This window comes from Bactrocera latifrons, unplaced genomic scaffold (assembly GCF_001853355.1).
Source record: "Bactrocera latifrons isolate USDA-ARS-PBARC rearing strain unplaced genomic scaffold, ASM185335v1 scaffold_13, whole genome shotgun sequence".
Classification (NCBI taxonomy): domain Eukaryota; kingdom Metazoa; phylum Arthropoda; class Insecta; order Diptera; family Tephritidae; genus Bactrocera; species Bactrocera latifrons.
The window spans coordinates 2,251,013-2,271,107 of record NW_017534741.1 but is presented as its reverse complement, the minus strand read 5'-3'; the positions used below and the strand labels follow the sequence as shown (position 1 = coordinate 2,271,107).

General features: G+C 38.1%; 1 protein-coding gene across 1 annotated transcript; it reads right to left on the bottom strand.

The window, feature by feature from the left end:
* Positions 1-7,499: 7,499 nt before the first annotated feature.
* LOC108978921 (glycine-rich cell wall structural protein 1) lies at positions 7,500-18,984 on the bottom strand. The gene is made up of 5 exons (XM_018949437.1): positions 18,798-18,984; positions 18,636-18,704; positions 9,070-9,697; positions 8,869-8,937; positions 7,500-8,800 (listed from the first exon to the last, which is right to left on the bottom strand). The coding sequence occupies exons 2-5, from the start codon at positions 18,642-18,644 to the stop codon at positions 7,599-7,601; spliced, it is 1,908 nt and encodes a 635-aa protein (XP_018804982.1). The 5' UTR covers positions 18,645-18,704; positions 18,798-18,984; the 3' UTR covers positions 7,500-7,598.
* Between the last annotated feature and the right edge of the window lie 1,111 nt (positions 18,985-20,095).

Genomic DNA, 20,095 nt, shown 5'->3' with positions numbered 1-20,095 from the left:
GATTCTGTTTTTCGAAAAAAAAAAAAAAAAAAAAAAAATTGATTTTGGCACCAATCATGCTCACACTTTTCTTAGGCTCCAATGTTCTTTCAAAGTGGCCTTCACTGCTTCTTCCAATATTCTAACAACGCCAGTAAGATCTCTGTCTGTTAATCGTCGCTTCTCAAGCACCAATTTTTTTATTTTATTGATGTTGGTGGCCTTGCTTGATGCATTCTCACCTTCTTTGAATAATTTGTACCAATGAAAAACATTTGTTTGCGACAAACAATTATCACAGAAAGCCTTTTCCAACATTCTGAACGATTCGGTACCAGAAATTTGATTCCTCAAACAAAATTTAATGGAACTTCTTTGTTGAATAATTTCACTCATCGCAAAAATCGCCGAAGGTACTTCACATACTTCCGATAGGCAAGCTTATACTAAACACTAATGATTATTTTGATGTGACATTTGGCACAGATACCAATGACTTTCATACCAACCTAGAAAAAATATTTCGTCGTATGAGTTTTCGAAATTTTACTACTTCTTGCTACATTTATGGAGAGTTAAGTTCATCATTGACAGATATACTCATTTGCGGCACCAAACTGTACTTTATTGAAGATTATACGATGTAATGTCACACGGAAATTTGAAAATCCTCAAATGAGTATGGAAAGGGACGAAGATCTTCGCATTTTCCAGTTGGGGGTAAGAAAAGGTTGCGTTAGTTTCTAGTAATTTTTAATAAACATGCGCTATTTGTCTAAAATAATTTCAATGATAATAATTTATCATTTATTTTACGAACATGTTCTCGAATAGATTTACTAATATTTACTTAGAAACGGTAAACCCTCAACTTACATTATGGTTGCACTTTATAAAATTTGCATGGGATGTGCGCATGTGACACACATCAAACAAAGTACATTTTAATTAACCAAATTTCTGTAATTGATCTTACGATAAAATACTTTACCGCCACTGAAGAATGAAGTTTGTGTTATTGTTTTATATAATTCTTGCTGCGAACCTCACCTCAAGCTTAGCGGGGTCGTTCCAACTCTAAACTTCAATTCGTGTAAACAAATTACAATCAACTCGTCTGCACTAAGAACTTATAAAATGAAACAAAAAAGACTCGACAACATGTTTGCTTTAACAATATTTGTTATTCATTTCAAGTTTACTTGCCGCACTCTTTTCTCGTGCAACTTCGGTGAAGATGCGAATAAGAAGATTCAAGACGGCTGAAATGTGTGCGCATTCGGATTTTTATAACAAAAACGTGACAAAAGCATAGTCATCAAATGTCAATGGATAACTGTTTTGAAGAGTTCAGAAACAAATAAATAAAAAGCGGGTGCTAAATATATTTTATGGTGATTTAGTCTATAGTAAAGTGCAATTTGCATAAAGTAATATATAATATTAAAATTTAAAATATTTTTGTTTTTTTTTAATTTTTAGTAGCTTGCAATTACATAAGTCGATGATAGATGCAAAATATAGGACATCGAATATGTAAATCGTTTTGCATAGTGTAACAGGTATTCATACAAATTTTCATGCCAAAAATGTTGCCAATCACCATGGTACTTTTTATGGACCATATTTAGAATTGTCATTCGTCTCTTGTTGCAAAGTTTTGATGGGTTAGTTGAAATGAGAGCTTGAAAGAATTCTTAGACTGCAGAAATTCTCTTTTACGTTGTTTGGCGCCAATTGGAGATTCCAAGTGTAGACAGGACCTTCTCCACCTCGGTCTTTCTCTTTTTCTGCTTCCCCTGGTGGGTATTTGTGTTCTCATCCACTCGGATAGACAGCGTAGCCGTCGTATATTTCCTTCAGCTCTTTGCCGTCCAACCTGGAGAAAGTGAAATTAACGGCGTGGTTTTTATGGTGGTATTTATGGTTTTACGCCTGCAGTTGTACTCTCTTGTAGATGATTGTACCTTTTCTATTCAGGTCTGCAGCTCGAATTATTTTCTCCAACAGTAGATTGAAAATAGGGCGTCGCCTTGTCTGAAACTTTGTTTGATATCGAACGGTTTGGAGCGGTCCTTTGCGATCCTGACGGAACTTTTGATATTCCAGTTTACACAGACGTATTAAATTTTCGAGGATTAAAACTCAGAGATAGCGGCATAAAGGCAGCTCCTTTTCGTGCTGTCAAAAGCAGCTTTCAAATCGACGAAGAGGTGGTGTGTCGATCTTCTTTCCCCTCTTTTCCCACGATTTTGCGAATGGTAGGTTATCTTTCTTGGCCTGAAGCCCGACTGATAAGGTACATTCAGTTTGTTGACGGTGTGGTTTAATCTTTCATACAATACCCTCGATATAGCCTTGCCTTATGTGCGATGGCTTATCCGGCGGTAGCTGGCGCAGATTGTGGGGTCTCCCTTTTTGTGGATTAGGTAAAGCAAACTTAAATTCCAATCGTCTGACATGCTTTCGTCCGACCATATTTTACACAGAAACTGATACATGCTCCTTATCAGTTCTTCGCCGTCGTGTTTGAAAAGCTCGACCGTCAATCAATCGGCCGCCTCAGTTTGTGATATTTCGGTCTGGAACTTTGCATATATCTGCCACAGAAGCTGAACAATCCTTATTCTGTAGACGGCAATGTTATAATCTTTGAACAAATTTTTCAGATCGGAACACTTCAATATTTATTAATGCGTTAGAAACGGTAACTATAGGAAAGTATGACGAACTGCGCGAACCGTTTCAATAATCTTTCGTAAGATTTGATAAATAACAGTTTTTGTATGATATTATACGCCAGTAAACAAAAGTTCGTAAGTCGTAATATTGGGTAGTTGAAAAATAATTTTCTTATTTCTTCAATAGATCTCGTTGCAGTCGTATATCTCCTGAGCTACCAATCACATTGTGCCATACCATATAGTGTTTAGAAAGTGAGATTTTCAGCTTTATTAAACCAAAATTAAATACGGGAAAGTTGAAAAAATTACACCTGTTCAAAATGAGTGAAAATAGTGAAGAAATTCGCTATATTTTGCAATTTAAATTACGGAGACGGTGCTGTATCAGTTCGTGTAGCACATTAATGGTTAGAGTTTTCGCTAAATGAAATAAAAGTGAAATAAAAGTGAACTGATCAACAGAAAGGGCTTCGTCACACATCAGGACAACGCTAGACCACACACATCTTTGATGACTAGGCAAAAACTGGGAGAGCTTGGCTGGGAATATTTTGATGCATCCACCATATAGCTCTGAACTTGCATCATCGTACTACCATTTGTGTTTTTCAATGTAGAACTCCCTTAATAGAGTAAAGTTGGCTTCAAGAGAAGCCTGTGAAAACTATTTGTCGCAGTTTTTTGCCGAGAAACCAGAAAAGTTTTACACTGATGGAATAATGTCTCTAGCAGAAAAATGTCAAAAGTGGGCGATCAAAATGATACATATTTGGTTCATTATAAATATAAAAAATGTTAAAGTTTGATTTGAAATACAAAGACTTTTTCGACTACCCTACATTTGAATATCAAACTATATCAGAGCATTGTAACGCAATAACGCGACTTAAATTATAAGGTGTCACTTATGTTATTTCGAGATACATATATACCTAGCCTAAGAATAACTTATTCTTACTAACTTTTTTTTTTTTTATCTGACTATTGATACCACCGCTCATTAATTATTCCTTTTAGTGAGTGTCCAAACACTATATAATAACCTACAGTTGGACTCGACCCTTCACCCCCACTGGTAATGATAATGTATTTATGGCCAAACACCTCCAACAAATTTAAGCGACCGTTGCTTGCAACACCAGTCACTTACTTAAAACGCCGTTACTAATCTCGACCGCAACGCACATACATGTTATGTACTTGCTATGAAAAGTGAGTATTAAAGTGAGCGATAAACCTGAAAACTTTGAACTTTGCCTTTTCATGCAAAAAAATCAAAGCAGCAAAAATTTTTTGTGTTGTGTGCTTTTTATTGTTGTAACGAATTGCACCAAATTATGAGCTAACTAAGCCAGCCAGATAGAGATGAGCAAGTTTCACATTAATACATAAACACAAATACATATACGCATACATACAGATGTTTATTCATCGACTGCAGTTGACTTGCAACATTTTTCACTAACGGGTACGGAACGTCTTCGTTTGCGATTTTCTTGAAAAATGCCAATTTTATATAATCGCCACATATTTAAATTGATATACATAATTAAATGCATGCGAAGCAATAATGTCTAAGTGCTTGTTTGTGTACTTATAAGAATAAACATAATGTTGAAGCAGAATACATTTTGCACGCATTTCTCATCATAAATGTAGATTAGGGTGGTTCTACTTAAAAGACTTAAATAATAAGGTGGCAGCACATGCATGCAGTATGGGGCCGACAGATGGATAAGACTGCAGGAAATGTTCTAAGCAAGCCCACAGGGAAAGATGGAGCACGTTTGCGACCTTAGCAACGCTTAAAGGATTTGGAGATCCCGCAGTATGAGTGCTAGAAGAAGTATCGTTAGTGAGGCCGCGAAACCTATTGATTTTTTTTAAGCTCCGACATTCTCAAGGATGATTATTTCTCATGAACGTAACGTAACGGCAATGCAACTGGCATCACTGGCTCTCACCTTACCTTATACCAATTTTAGCTCTTATACTATACAGTTTTAGGAGAGCGTTACAAGATGATATATTTGTCACCTAGGGTTTAATCTTCATTAGTAGTGTTCACGCTCAATGAAAGAACTAAACAATGAAGGAAATATAACAGTATATACTTTTTATGAACAGTTAAAATAGCAACCCTACCTAATGCACGCAAATGCTCTAGTATAAGAGTGTAATTAACGTGTTAGTTCAACAACATAGCGGACTTGCGCCTCTTCAATATCTCTATCAGCCACCTTCATTCACCATCGTTTGATTATATAATTCATTCATTGATCGTGCAATGCAACATATTTTGTTGCAATGTGTGGGAATCGGCGCTGGACCTGCAATTAATTGACTCTACTCCACAAATTAACATCTGCCACCAATGTGTATGTATTTGTGTGTTGTTTTTATTACTTTCAACTACAATCAAATTAAAATTTTTACAAGATCCCCAAAGGCAATCGTACATAGAAGGCTTTATTTCTGCAACTAATTGCTAATCACAGTTCTTAAAAATCGTATGTTTTATTACTTAATGAAGATGGTGCACACTTAAGAGGGCTTCAGGCCATAGGCATCTTTTCGCATGGCACATACCACTCAAACAAATGGCAACTAAATTTTTTTATTTATTGATTTAGATACATTTATGAAATCCGAAATAATCGTTTAGTTTGTATACGTAGGTCGTATGTGGAACTCTTCAACTGATGAAAGTATTAAACAAGTGAAGGATATGATGCTTGAAAATCGGCAGGAAAGTGTTAGAGAGCTTGATATCGCTCGCGAGTTTCTTGAATATTTTGGGTATTAAAAGCGTTCCTGCTTGACCCCTCGCAATAAAGCTGAATTATTTTTTAAAAAGAGCACCGTAAATAGGACTCTTTTGACATGCATAATCGTGCAAATACCGATCCCACATTCATGGAGGAGAAAAAACGAGCCGAAACCAAAACAAAAGCCTCCAAAGCCGTTCAAAAATCAAAGTGATGCTCATTGTACGAGTATTTTTCGATATTCGTGATTTGGTGCTTCATTAATTTATTTCGGAAGGTCAGTAAGAAATTCTATTTGGTCGTATTAAGGCGTTTGCGCATGAACATCCGAAAGAAAACGGCTTTAATTGTGGAAGATGAATTCATGGATCGAGATCATAATGCACCATTGCAACGACTCACGATTGTGACGGAATTTAAAGCCAAGAAAGCATTGAATACCATCGATCAACCATTTATCCACCGGATTTGGCTTCCAGGCTACCTCATTTTTATACTCTCTAACAACATGTTGCTACAAACAATATAATAGTTCTATTCACCTAACGGTTATGTGTATCACCTAAAACTAATCGAAATAGATACAGGGTTATGAATATATAATATAATATAAATGATCAGGATGACGACAAAAGTTGAAATCCGGGTGACTGTCTGTCTCTCCGACATGATGGAACTAAGTATTCACATATCTTGGCAAAAAAATGAAGACTAACAATGGGCGTTGGACCGGTCAGGTGAAATCACATATCTCGTGACCTGCCGCATCATGTTTGGTACGTGAAATTTCTCGGACAGTTTTGTATTAGGGTGTAAAAATTGGCGAAATCGGTTACATCCACGTCTACTTCCCATATAATACAATTTATATTATTATTTATTATAAAAAAAAATTTAAACACTTTAAAACCCTAGGTACTGTGGACTTAGTGCATATAGTTTTTACCGAAAACATCGTTCAATATGTGAGATATATAATTGAAATTCCGAGAAAATTCTTTTCTGATTGTTGAATAGTTCATTGGGTTGAATCGGGTCAATGCTTCCCTTAGCCCCATATACCTAATATAAAGATCTTCGAACTTTCAAGTTACTTTATACCACATACTTCGGGCAATATGTGAGTTATCTTAATAACATTGAAAGAGAGTGTTTTTCCTATAACAATGCCTATATAAAATCGGGTGAAAACTCGCCCTGGTCACCATATAACTTAGACGCCTTATGTCCGTGAAGGTACTTCTCTGGCTTTAATTGGCAATTTTACAGTTAAAACAACAGCCTTCCATGTTCAAAAACTTGGAAAACTGATTTATCACTTTGGAAAAACAGTTTCGTTTAGTCAATGGGAGGGTGAACATTCAATTCCACTTGTGGACAGTGCAGATTTCTGAGAATTTGAGGACGTCAGAGCTTCTGAGAGCATTTGAACTTTTGGAACGAAAATTAAGAATTTTCTTGGGTAAAACAAATAATACTCGTGTTGTAGGGTGTAAATCTAGATACCTATCTCCACCTTTGATCTTAATTAAGACCTTCTACCTTCTAATAAAGGAAAACACACAGAGAATACTTAATTTTTCGAACATGGTTTTATTCGTTCATTTATACATCTTGTTTCTCCTAAATACGAGTACATAGAAATCATTACAATTAAAAAGAGACAGAAAACAATTATGTTAACAAAAATGGAAAGGGAAAAACTAAAGGAAAAAATCAAACATATACTTATTTACATACAGAAAAATTATAGCTTTAACATTCACAGAAAAAATATAATTTTACAATGGTACATTAGTTCATTTTCTTCTTCACTAGCCATTTAAAATATTCACTCTCTTAAACGAATTATTATTACATAACGGTTTATACAAATATTAATGTACACAAGTTTGTTTATAGTAAGTTAGAATTGGATGTATAGTGGATGGATTGAATTAACATATGAACTGAAGGTTTGAGTGATTGAGAAAGCAGTATTAACTTGCGAAAATAAAATAACGCTAAAGAGGCACATTTGGTCGCTAAGGACTTTAATTTACTGTCGCAAATTCAAGTAAGTGCGCACTTATGAGTATTTAGGTGTATAAAGGGCAGCGTATTTTGGAATAACGTCAGCGTATTGTGGAGGGCGATCGTCTCGAGGTTTGATATCAACTCCGACATTTTAATAATTATAGCCGGTTTGTGGATTGAATTCACCACTCCCATGCCGACCGGGAGCACCTGGTCCACCCCCGGGAGCACCACCTGTAGCTGGTGGCACGTACTGTGTACCAGGTCCACCAGCACCGCCGCGACCACCACCGAAACCACCAGCGCCAGCGCCAGGGCCACCACCGCCGCGTCCACCGGAACCACCAGCACCACCTCCAAAGCCGGGTGCACCACCTGGTCCACGACCGCCCGCACCGCCACCAAATCCAGGCGCGCCAGCACCTCCGCCATAACCTCCTTGACCACCCGCTCCACCGGTTCCACGACCTCCAGCACCACCGCCGAATCCAGGTGCACCACCTCCGGTTCCAGGTCTTCCAGCACCACCGCCGAAGCCAGGTGCACCACCAGTACCGGGACCACCAGCACCACCTCCAAAGCCGGGTGCTCCGCCAGGACCACTTGGCCCACGACCACCAGTACCGCCACCATATCCAGGCGCGCCAGCACCTCCACCATAACCGCCTTGACCACCAGCTCCACCGGTTCCACGACCTCCAGCACCACCGCCGAATCCAGGGGCACCACCTCCGGTTCCAGGTCTTCCAGCACCACCGCCGAAGCCAGGTGCACCACCAGCACCGGAACCACCACCATAGCCTCCAGCGCCAGCACCGCCAGCGCCGCCCCCAAAACCGGGAGCGCCACCAGCACCAGGACCTCCAGGACCACGACCACCAGCTCCACCACCAAAACCAGGAGCTCCTCCAGCTCCAGGACCACCTGATCCGCCGGGGCTATAGTTATATCCACCACCAGCTCCTCCAGCACCACKACCACCACCTGCTCCGCCACCGAATCCGCCTGCTCCTGGTGCGCCGGGTCCCCGACCACCTGCACCACCAGCACCACCTCCAAAACCTGGAGCTCCGCCTGCACCACCCGCTCCCGGACCGCCACCATATCCTGGTGCGCCTCCTGGTCCACGACCACCAGCTCCACCACCAAAACCAGGTGCACCACCAGCACCGGGTCCACCGCCATAACCTGGCGCACCTCCTGGTCCGCGACCGCCAGCACCACCACCAAAACCTGAACCACCTCCAGCACCAGAACCTCCACCGAAACCAGGAGCTCCACCAGGTCCTCGTCCACCAGCGCCGCCACCGAAACCTGGCGCACCGCCGGGTCCAGATCCGCCACCATAACCACCTGAGAAAAAAGGAGAAGAAATAATTTATTTGAAAATTTACATTAATTTGCTTCTTTCAATAACATACCTCCAGCACCGCCACGTCCGGCACCGCCATAACCGCCAGCTCCTGCTCCACCACCTGCGCCGCCATATGCTATTAAGTACACCATTAAGTTTAATTAGTTAACAACTTTAAGAGTAATTAGGTAGAAACAGGCATCAAATATTAACAATCAATTCGATTCAAATTCTTTATATCACACTTAAAAAGTGACAGCTAACTCACCACCAGCTCCAGTACCAGGTCCGCCGGTGTAGCCACCACCAGGTGTTACAGAGATACCTTGTGCCGCCAAAGCCTTAGCAATCTCTTCTGGAATCGGTGGTGGGGTTGGGAGAGCATCTCCAGATGGCTGGAAGCCATTCTCATCAGCAAGATACGAAATTTCGACAAGTTGACCCTCTGGATTTGTGTACGAATACGTGCCCATTACAGAGGCAATTTCATTTTCTGAGCCCTTATTTTTAATTGTGCCCTCTTCTTCTGCCTTAATGCCATTACCAGTTTCGTAACTGAAGCGATAATTGCCATCGCCATCATTTTCGTTTACGTACGACAATATTGGTATTGGTGGGCCAGAAGGTTGCGCAGGCCCGGACGGACCAGGACGTCCGCCACCACCAAAACCACCACCGGGCGCACTACCACCACCAAAACCACCGGGTGCTCCACCGCCGCCTATGGGGCGACTAGGACCGCCGGCGCCTGAAAAACCGCCAAGTCCGAAATTACTACCGCCTGGACCTTGCAGACCCGGACCACCACCCGCGCTGGCTGCACTTGCCGGTGGAGGCAGGTATTTGTTGTCCAACCGTGCACTTTGCGCTACAGCTAATAGCGATATGAGGAGAAACTGAAATTGGAGAGGTAGATATGTATATATTTACGGGAGTGTATACAAAATAATAAAGTAAAGAACAAAATATTTTCGTAGATTAAATATTGCGATACTTATGATCTCTAAGACAAAGATATTATTTAAATTTTCTTTGGGATTTTCCTATGTATGAATAAAAATGTCAATACCCGATTTAATGAAGTTTTAGTCTTTAGGTCAAATTATAAAACTAATCGTTCTAGCTCAAAATAAGCTTTTTTTTTTTAGGCCGATACTGAAATATAGAGCTGAACTGATTTAGCCATATCCAACCCTTTGTAAACAGCCGAACAAGACATACAGTTTCTAGATTTCGAACTAAAATATCATTTCTTTTTCTTAAGCATCGCTCGTTTGTCGAAATCGGACTACTATAGCATATAGCCGTCATACAAATGATCGTTACAATTCAAGTCCTCGTATGGACAACTTTTTTATTTGACCATGTCTCTTCACAAAATTTGGCACAGAGATTGCTATGATCTCTGCAAAAATAGTTCAGTTCGGAGAACTATAGCCTATAGTTGGCATATAAACAAACCGATCTAAATTAAGAAAAAGACTTTTTATATATTTATATATTAAAAATATATTTTATATATTAAAAATGCACCTGGTCCTCTTTGCCCACAAGTTGTTTTGACTCACAGGTTATCTCAAAAATATCACAGCTTTAAAAAACCATCATTGCTCTGAAATCTACTTCTCATAGCAGTTAACTGCCTATGCAATTTACAAATTCTCACATTTCTTAAACGAAAAAGCACACAAAACGTGAAAAATTAAGTCATCAGTATCATCTTTGCAGCCAGCAACAACAGCAGGCTAATGAACGTCGCCAGCAACACTTCGATGATCATTAGCCCCAAAGTGAAGGGAATCGCTGCGCACCGAAAGGCGAAAAATATAAAATTCAATAAAACCAAACACAACGATTTGCAGGCATATGAACAACCAAATAGGTATACATAAAGGCTTTCATGTCAGATTAGCAATAAGTCTCGCGTATATATTTTCGCCAGATTTGCTGGTGTGCACCTACTAGTAGGTCAGTTGGCAATGAGTGTGAACTGAAAGCTACTGCCAGCAATGTTGCTAAATAAAACATAGTGGCATGCTGAAACAACAAAAATACAAAAACACAGCCCAACTAGTAACAGCAACAATAACAACACACACGTTCAGTTTGTTGGTGGCATCTTCAAACGAGAGTTCGCTTCAAAGCAACACTCCTATTTTTAGCGAATATTGCATGCGCATAGCCATGTGAGTGTGTTTAAGTGTGTGTGCTTGCATGTGTCCATATGCATATGCCTGCACCGAACTTATGGCAATTCGATCGACCGATTCAAATAATTGTCAATTTCAACTTAAAATGGGAGGTAGGTCAGCAACAGCAACAAAAGCGGCGCTGCAACAAGCACAGCAAAAAAAAAAAAAAAAAAAAAAAAAAAAAAAAAAAAAAAAAAAAAAAAAAAAAAAAAAAAAAAAAAAAAAGCCACAACCAAAGTCACTACTAACGCTGCAACATTGCGAATGCACGCGGTGTATATATGTATATATAAAACTATGAATGAATCAACGCTTAACTGCTTTGCGCTGCCGCTTGCCGCCCGCTACACCGGCAGTCGCCAGGTTGCGTATACGCTGTGGCAGCCTCCGAGTGGCGATTGTCTGCATGAGAAATGAGTTTGCTGTTTTGGCGCGGATTACAGTTATTTTATTTATTTATTTGTTTATTTTTTCAGGTGGAAAACATGCTGTGGAATTTCTTCTTTGTCACATTTTTGCTGTTTTTAGTTTTTGTAATAGTCATTTCATGCATCTTCTCACGTTTTTGATTTACTTAGATGTGCCGTTTTTATTGCAACTGTGCTTTGCGGCATCATAAACTTAAAATTTTATGCCAAGATCTTTTGCCAAAGATTTATGTTTGGATGCGCTGCTAGTAACTAAGTGCTTCCCCTGGCTGCTAACAATTGGCTGTTGGTATTGTTGCTACAAATAGTTTTGCTTTATGTGTGTTCGTTTGATATTCTTCGCCATAACTTTGGTAATTTGATTTTTTTTTTTATTATTTTTTTAATTTTTTTTTAAGTTTTTATTTGAATTTTTTTATTTTTGTGCTACATTGAGGCACCTTCTAAAGCGTTCTTTGACATTTATTGCTCAGCGCCAGCTCACTATTCGCTCCCTCTCACTCTCTCTCTCTCTTCCTCTAGCTCAACTAAGCATATGTTTTTTTCTTTTGTTGTCTGTCAAGTTTGTTTTACAACTGCGCCAGAGTCATCATTCAAACGCTCAACCATGGTGGCAGCAACAGCAAAAAAATGCACCACACATATGTATATGTGTATGTATGTACATATACCGCTCTTGGTTGCATGTTTGGCTAAAATTACTTGTACATCGTTTCTGCACTTCAAGTTGCCTGCTCACCACGAAGGTGCTGCAGAAAATTATGATAAGTAGATGTGCTCGCATGTTTAGACATATTTATGTATGTATTTATGTGTTCACACTTTGCCGCAGATAAGCGCATACCGCTTGGTTTTATTTAAACGCAACTTAAGTTATCTTTAATGATAAACTTTAAGTGACATTTATGTGGTTTTGAAGTGTCAAGTTGAAGTTTGTTTTAAGTGTGCAGAGAAGGGAAGCAAAGAGATGTTAGAATTTTTTTTTTCGTATTTCTTGTACTTAGAGTGTTACGCTAGCTTTGTAAATTATTATTTTTTTCACTGACTGACCGTCACTTTGACACTTACTTTTCCGAATTATAATTATCTTTTTCAATGTGTTACAATATTTAAATTTTTTTTTTTTTTTACTTTAGACTAATCAGACTTCAATCCTTAATATCTTTTAAACTGTTAGGCAAACGAAAAATACGTTAAGGATCATTTTGTAGAGCATTCAATTTCCTTCAAATCCATGAGTTGAAATATTTTTTCAAGTAGTTGGAAACGAGATATGAACTTATCTATCTGATAATATGAAAAAATGGAAAAATGTAAGGCCGAGAACCATCAGAGTTACAATTAAGAGCTCATCTTTGTAATGGCATTCTTGGTGATGCGTCAAAAAATATTTTTCAGGGTAGGAAGCGAAAAAAAATTATTGATTTGTTTTTGCCACCTTATTGAACATTTGTGTATTTCGGCTCATAAATCGTTGCCAGATATATTCAAGCTATATGATGATGCTAAAGGCTGTAAACCTCCAAACAAAAAAGCTAAAATAACTCAGAGTATATCCGCCCAATGATAGATTTGTATAGGTACTTTCGGTAGAGGATATCCTTTAGACGTGAATAGGGAAGAAGTTTAGTAGGGGGGCTGATTCAACATCTATCATCGACGGGTCCAAAATGGACCGCAGAGTAAGGGCAAGTGTATAATCCCATGGTATTGAACTCTATCCAACTACAAGGATTATACATCGAGAAGACTTGATAAATTCTATTGAATAACTGTGGGAGGATACATTGCTGGTCTTGTCTGTCCAGGCTAATTCCAGAGTAGTCAAAGATTGCAGGAAGACTTTAAGCTCACTGGTAAGTCAACTGCATATGTCAATAATTTGCGTTCAATGGAAACGATGCAAAAATAGCTATATACACATTTTGAACAAATACATAGCTCAGAGTGGAGGAAAATCAATAACGAACTGCAAAATAGCGAAGCCGATAGTGTAACAAGCCTAGAGCTAGAGACATATTACATGGATTCAGTAATAGTGTATACAGACTTACACCTACTATAGCGGGTATCGGCCTTTTGGAGAGTATGCGTTAAAAATGAAACTGCCTTAAAACAATATTTCCGTCCACTGCAAGCTAGAAGGAAGTAAGGAAACCAAACCTTTTACCGCTTTTTCTCTGAATGCTCTGCTCTAACATAAACCAGGAACAGTATACTTGGAACACATCAGGAACCAAATATTGAATTTTTGGTTTTTTTCTTATAGTATGGGGAGAGAATCGAACGCAAGAGTGCAGAATTTTAATCTGCTAAACATAACCTACTCCAAGCTCTAAACTATCCCACGAAACCTCCGGTTAAGTATAACTTCGTGGGTCGCCGTCTAAAAAAACATAACGAAAATAAGTAGTTTGAAAGAGAGCCACAAATGGTTTAAGGGCAAAGGTATCGAAATGACGCATACAGTGCAAATTGAAAGCCCGGTGGCTGCACTCCTCCCTATCCACCTACCTATCCACGATTCCTGTTACATAGTAAAAACAGGGTTTTTCTATCTTTTACATTTTGCACGGAAGGTAATTAAATTTCAGACCCTTTGATTCTGTTATTTGCATTTATTCACATCCCTACGGCAAATGAACGAAATTGGGGTTTATTTTGCTTGCAATTTTTTTTGTTTATAAACATTTATTTAAGAAAAAGCACATCTAAGTATCTTCTACTTTTCAAAACTAAATTAAAAAAAGTTCAAAAAACTCTCTAGCTAATAATTTGTATCATCTCGAAAAGTATATTTAAATGTCAAATGGCAAATAAAGTATCCAAATTAGTGAAACTTGAACTATTTTTGAATTTTTTTCTTAACCCCAAATACCACTTTGAGTAGCATAGCAGCTTATACATAAGGCAGAAACTAATTAAGAAAAGTTTCTATTTTATTATAGTAGCAATTTCTTGACGACCTGCCAAAGCACTTTATTCTTGACAGCTCCCACTTTTCGCGCAATTTCTGAAAATAAAGGCATTCAACGCTTTTTGCTCATCATTAAAGACTGACAGATCAGGCACAAAAAATCCCCTACCTCGTTAATTATGCTGCTGAAATTATTTCGTGAATTGCTGAAGAAATGTGAGCAATTTGATTGAAACTTCATGCAAACTAAATCCGCTTACTACAAATCCAATTAACTGCCAGCAATTATCACTTATAAAATGACTCAATAACTGGGCAGCTTATGTAATACCTATCAGCGTTTAATTATAAGCTGTAGAATTAATCGACACTGACTAAAAATAGCTTGCAAATTAACTAACTGGCAATGCTATTTTTAATTATCCAAGCAAACGCTGTCAGTATTTACATCATCAGCATCTGCAAATGTCAGTTCCGTCATAAAATTCTGCAATTCGGCTGTGATAAAGCGAAGCCTACACCACAGTCGCGATGTGTGTGACATAACTGTTGGCAACATTGTCAACATATCGCACGAAGGCGAGTGAACTCGTGCAAAATAGGCTAACCCCCAAGCCGAAGAGGTGAGGGCGACGGAAAGCGATAGAAAACAACAATCTAAAGTATAATAATAACAATAAAAACTAATGCGGTTTAAATAGTTGACATTTGCCAGCGGCAACGAACAAGTGGAATGACAACTTAGCATTGTTGTACAAACATATATGTATGTGGATGGCTGGATGGATGTAAAAGGCCATCGCATACAAACTGCTGAACATGCCACAAACGGTTGTCTGCACATTTGCTGCGCCACAAGTATTTGCATGCGGCAATATTTGCGACAGAACAACGGGCATTTCGGCTACGCCTGTGCCCAGCAGCGCATCAAATTTGCAATAACAACAAAAAGTAAAAATGAAAATCGCAAAAGAAACGGTGCATATTGCCAAAGCGCCCGACAGCTGCAACAATTGCTGCGCAAAGCGCATCCGTAATGGCAATATCCACGAAGAACACGAAAATTAAATAAAAAATAAAAATTAAATGAAAAATGAAAATCAAATAAAGCGCGGCAAGTTGCAGCGTCAGGGCAGCGCTGACAACACACGAATCGTGACTAATTTTTGTTGCACTTCGACACACCAACGAAATACGCGCGCTGCGCTTTGGGCATATTCGCGTAGCTCCTTGTTGCTGCTGCGTAGCGCATTTTGATTTTGTTGTTGTGTTCTTTTTCATACTGTTTGCGATGCTTTTTCGGGCGATAGAGTTACAGTTTAAGCCGAAAACGCTTTTAATGGCCATTTATGACCAACCCAAAAATCGGCCCAAGTGGAGTATAACAACAAAGTCATATGATTATAACGGTTATTAGTAAGATTACTACCGTTACTGCCCTGAAATTGCATTACTCGAACGACTTAATCATTTGCCGACTTGATTGACATATCATAGCCGTATCAAACTGTAACTAAACGCCTGTAACAGCCAATTAATAGGCCAACTCTTCGCGGCCTCTGCCTCCGCTTATTTTTCTCATTCTCATTCTCCATTTAGCGCGCGAATTTCGTCAGTAGGAAATTCCGTAAAATTCCGATTGGGAAATGCTGCTCGCGTGTCTATTTTGGCAGTTACTTTCGGAAGCGCAGCAGACCAACAAAAACTACAAAAACCAACGCAGAAAGACGGCTTGTCAGTGGCAATGTTGATTGATAAAAAATGGTTAAACCGCTAAATCAGCTAACCGACAAGCTGCCACCGGCAATCGCATTGCCAATCGCACGAGAATTTTAATTTATGCAAATCAAAGCGGACTAGCTGCTATTACGGTATCTTCACTGCGCCGCTGTCATAGTCACGTCTGCGTGGTGGGAGAAAATCGCCTGACTCAATAATTTATGCGAATGCTTGAGAATTTTCCATTAATATGTACATATTCTGTACTTTTGTGTGTATTTGCCGCGTCTTCCGAAAATGCTTTGTGCTGCCAGACACATGTTGCAGCAACATTTTGCCAAAGGCATTGCCATGCCGTGTTGCTGTCGGCTAGTTGTTGTTTATGCATGTGAAGTGAGGCATTTAGTCGGAAATATCAAATTGATTGCATGGCATACTGGACTGATTGGTAGATCCGCGTACAAAGAGGCTTTCAAATCAAAATGCATAATAGCAACAACAAAATAAATAATAAAATAGAAAAAATTAAATACAAAATAGATTTAAGAAAGAGGATACAAATAAAAATTATTTAATAATTTATACCGAAAGCTTTGAAAGGTTCAACTTCAACCAAAAATGTTTAAGTTTTTTACTGATAAATAAAAATGTTTTATCTTTTAGTAAACAAAAGTTGCGTTAAGAGACTTTGATGAAAATAATTTAAAAAAATGTAATAAAAAATTGTTTTCTATTTCAAGAAGAGTGTGCATTTGAAATCGCATCGGGTCAGAGAAATAAATGCCGTTATTTACATTTTAAAGCTCTAAAAGCATATTTTAAGCTTAAAATTCAAGTTAAGTAGTAAGTTTCCTTAAAAAATTGGTTGCTATTTACTTTATGTTCACCTATCTATTCTCATGGCCTTAAACAAATTTCGTTATTTGTGTGCAAATTTTTCGATGCCCTACTGAAATGGTTCGTATTTTTGAAAAGTGAAAATATTATAAGAATTGAATTTTTAAGCAGTTTTAAGCAGATATCTCAGAAACTAAGGGACTAGTTCAGCTACTAATATAATATATATTTTTTTTAGAGTATTCGATCTTTTCTTTTGGGTATTCAAAACTTCGTGACAAACTTAATACACCCTGTTCAGGGTATAAAAATAGCAAACGCGTTTTTTCAGAAAGTGTTTATATAAGTACCAATGATCTTTTCAGAAAAAGCTCAATGACATTCAGAAGAAGATAACTGTATCATGGCCAAAAGAGCTTAAAGCTGCTTTTTAATTTAGATTTAATGTAAAGTAAACACTTCTTGGACTCAACTTTTAGTGTTGCAATAGTTAGTTTTTTCAAATTTTTTTTTTACAATTGGAAAGGGGAATAAAAAATAAAGCTCTCACAATTCTCAAATACTTCCGAAATTTGGCAATTTTTCAAATTCTTACATTTTTTTTTAATATTTCTATCAAGTTTAAAAAACTTGTATTTAAAACTAATATATTGACAATTATAAACAAATGTTTGAGTTGGAAATTTTTAATTATATAATTTAGCTCATTTTACAACCTTAATATCAGTCTTTGATTTCTTGAAAAAATAGCATACATGAACGCTTAACCAGAGGAGGCCACACATAAGCCATCATTACTGGTCCCCGCTATTAATTAGAATTGTCCATGGTTCAATATGAGCTTTCATACAACGACTTCAAACTTTAGTTTTAAAATTTTCACTCAAAATGTGAAACTTAGTCCAAATTTGAATTACATTTTTTTTCAAACAAATCGAAAATCCAAAGTATTTCTTAAGAAAATCAAAAARTATGCATTACTTAACTTTTTTTAAATTATCATTGTCTTCTATTTTCAATTTTGGCTTTAAGTTATGCCCTGAACAGAGTATATTAAGATTGTCACGCAGTTTGTAACACCCAGAAGGAAGCGTCGGAGACCCTATAAAGTATATATTTAAATGATCAGTATGCTGAGCTGAGTCGATTTAGCCATGTCCATCTATCTGTCTGTCTGTATATATACAAACTAGTCCCTCAGTTTTTAAGATATCGTTTTGAAATTTTGCAAACGTCGTTTTCTCTTCAAGAAGCTGCTCATTTGTCGGCACTGCCGATATCGGATCACTATAACATATATAAGAGATTGTATGGTAATAATGTAATCTCTGAAAAAACTTATCAGATCGGATTACTGCAGCATATAGCTTCCATACAAACTGAACAAATAGTTACTAACAGAAATGCACTTGTGAAGGGTGCACCGAAGCTAACGTTTTTTCTTGTTTTTAATATTTTTACCCCTTTTTGATTGTACACACAATATTGAAATTTATTTTGGAATTACTTAATGAATGAAAACAACACTTTTGAGCACAACTTTTTTTGTTGGATTATTATTTTCTTATTTCACAGTTTCTAGAAATTAATTAATTTTCCCTCATACTTCTACATGTTCCCACAATTAATTATTGCCTTTAAATGTTCTATTCAATTTTTCGAAACTAGAAAATAAACACCGTCCTTATCATACATAAGTCGCACACAAGCCCATATATTTCGAAATAATTTTCATACTCACCACTCTCATTTTCAGTGGAGTTAAAGAAATCCTCACACAAATATTCGAGGACTACTGTTTTTGGGGAATCTGCAAACAAACACCGCACAAGTGATAGAAAGAAAACGAAATTTGTTAAAGACCTTATTTTTTGGTATCAACTCGAAAAAATGCAGCACACACCGTTATATTGAACACTAAAACTGTATCTTTCTTGATTTTGACACTTTGCCACGCACACAATAGAAATCGCTTCACACTCGAAATATTCCTTATGCTTGCCGCTTGTGATCCTGTCGACAGCTGCCTCAACGCTAACCTCTTTGGGATGATTTAGCGCAAAATTCGTTTGGAGCCGCACACTTTGACTCCGATCTATTGTTCGCAATGATATGCTGTCAGTGACAAAAGTTCTCCGCCTTTTATACTTGTTTCGTGTATTGAATGTTTGGCGCCAAATTGAAAATTGCAAATGCACTCGCAAATACACAAAACACAATCTGAAACACAAACCCCCACACACACACACAGTCGGCACACATGTGCGCTAAAGAATCGCATTGCGGCTGCGCAACACACACAATCGTGCGCCGGTGTTGCCAACTCATCTAGCCGTTATTGTAAGCGGTAATGTCTAGTTCGCCGGAGCGTCGCTGCCAATTTTGCCTACAACACCGGTATTTGCAATGAAAAATGTTTGTTATTGTATTTGCAAATACAGTAATATAAGAACAACAAACGCCACGAGCAACGGCCAGCGCATCGTAGTAGGTGAAGTTGTTGTAGTAGCAAACTCAGCGACAGCATCATCAATAGCACGGCGGCAATTGAGCCACGAAAGGTTGCGCTGAGCATCGTGCGCGCCACGAGATGAGCAGTGCAAAGAGAAACAAGGAAAATGAAATCGTTGTATTTAGTGTGTTAGCATGTCAGTTGAATCAAACCTGTGCAAACAATAACAAACCAACTGCGCTCGTGAGTTACCTGAAACACCAGCTAATGAGAACCAAAAACATGAGTAAACGCGTTTGTTGTTGGCAGTTCAGCTAATGCCGGCGACGTCATCATTGTGCAGTAACTGCAACTCACTCGCTTATTGTTTAGTTAAAGATGAGCGCAACTCCCACACAATTTCATAATTTCCTGGTAGTATTTGGCATCCCGAACCTAAGACCAGTAGATCTGATATTTATTTATATGGCTGATCGGCTATCATAGCTAGACAATTTGCCATCCTCAGTTTGCTCTCGGCTGATCTGACATTTATGTATATGACCTCATCTCTATAGATAGACAAATTGTCATCAGCTTTTGTTGGCCAATGTTTCAAAAGACGTTAAAAACTTAGCTTAGGCTGCTCGAAGAGTGAACGCTTATAGTCGGTCCAAGCGCATTTTGTTATTTAAGGTCACCCGAAGTTTTCTTTGAGTGACCAGAAACAATTATTTTTCATATAACGATTTCCGGTACCAATTATCCTC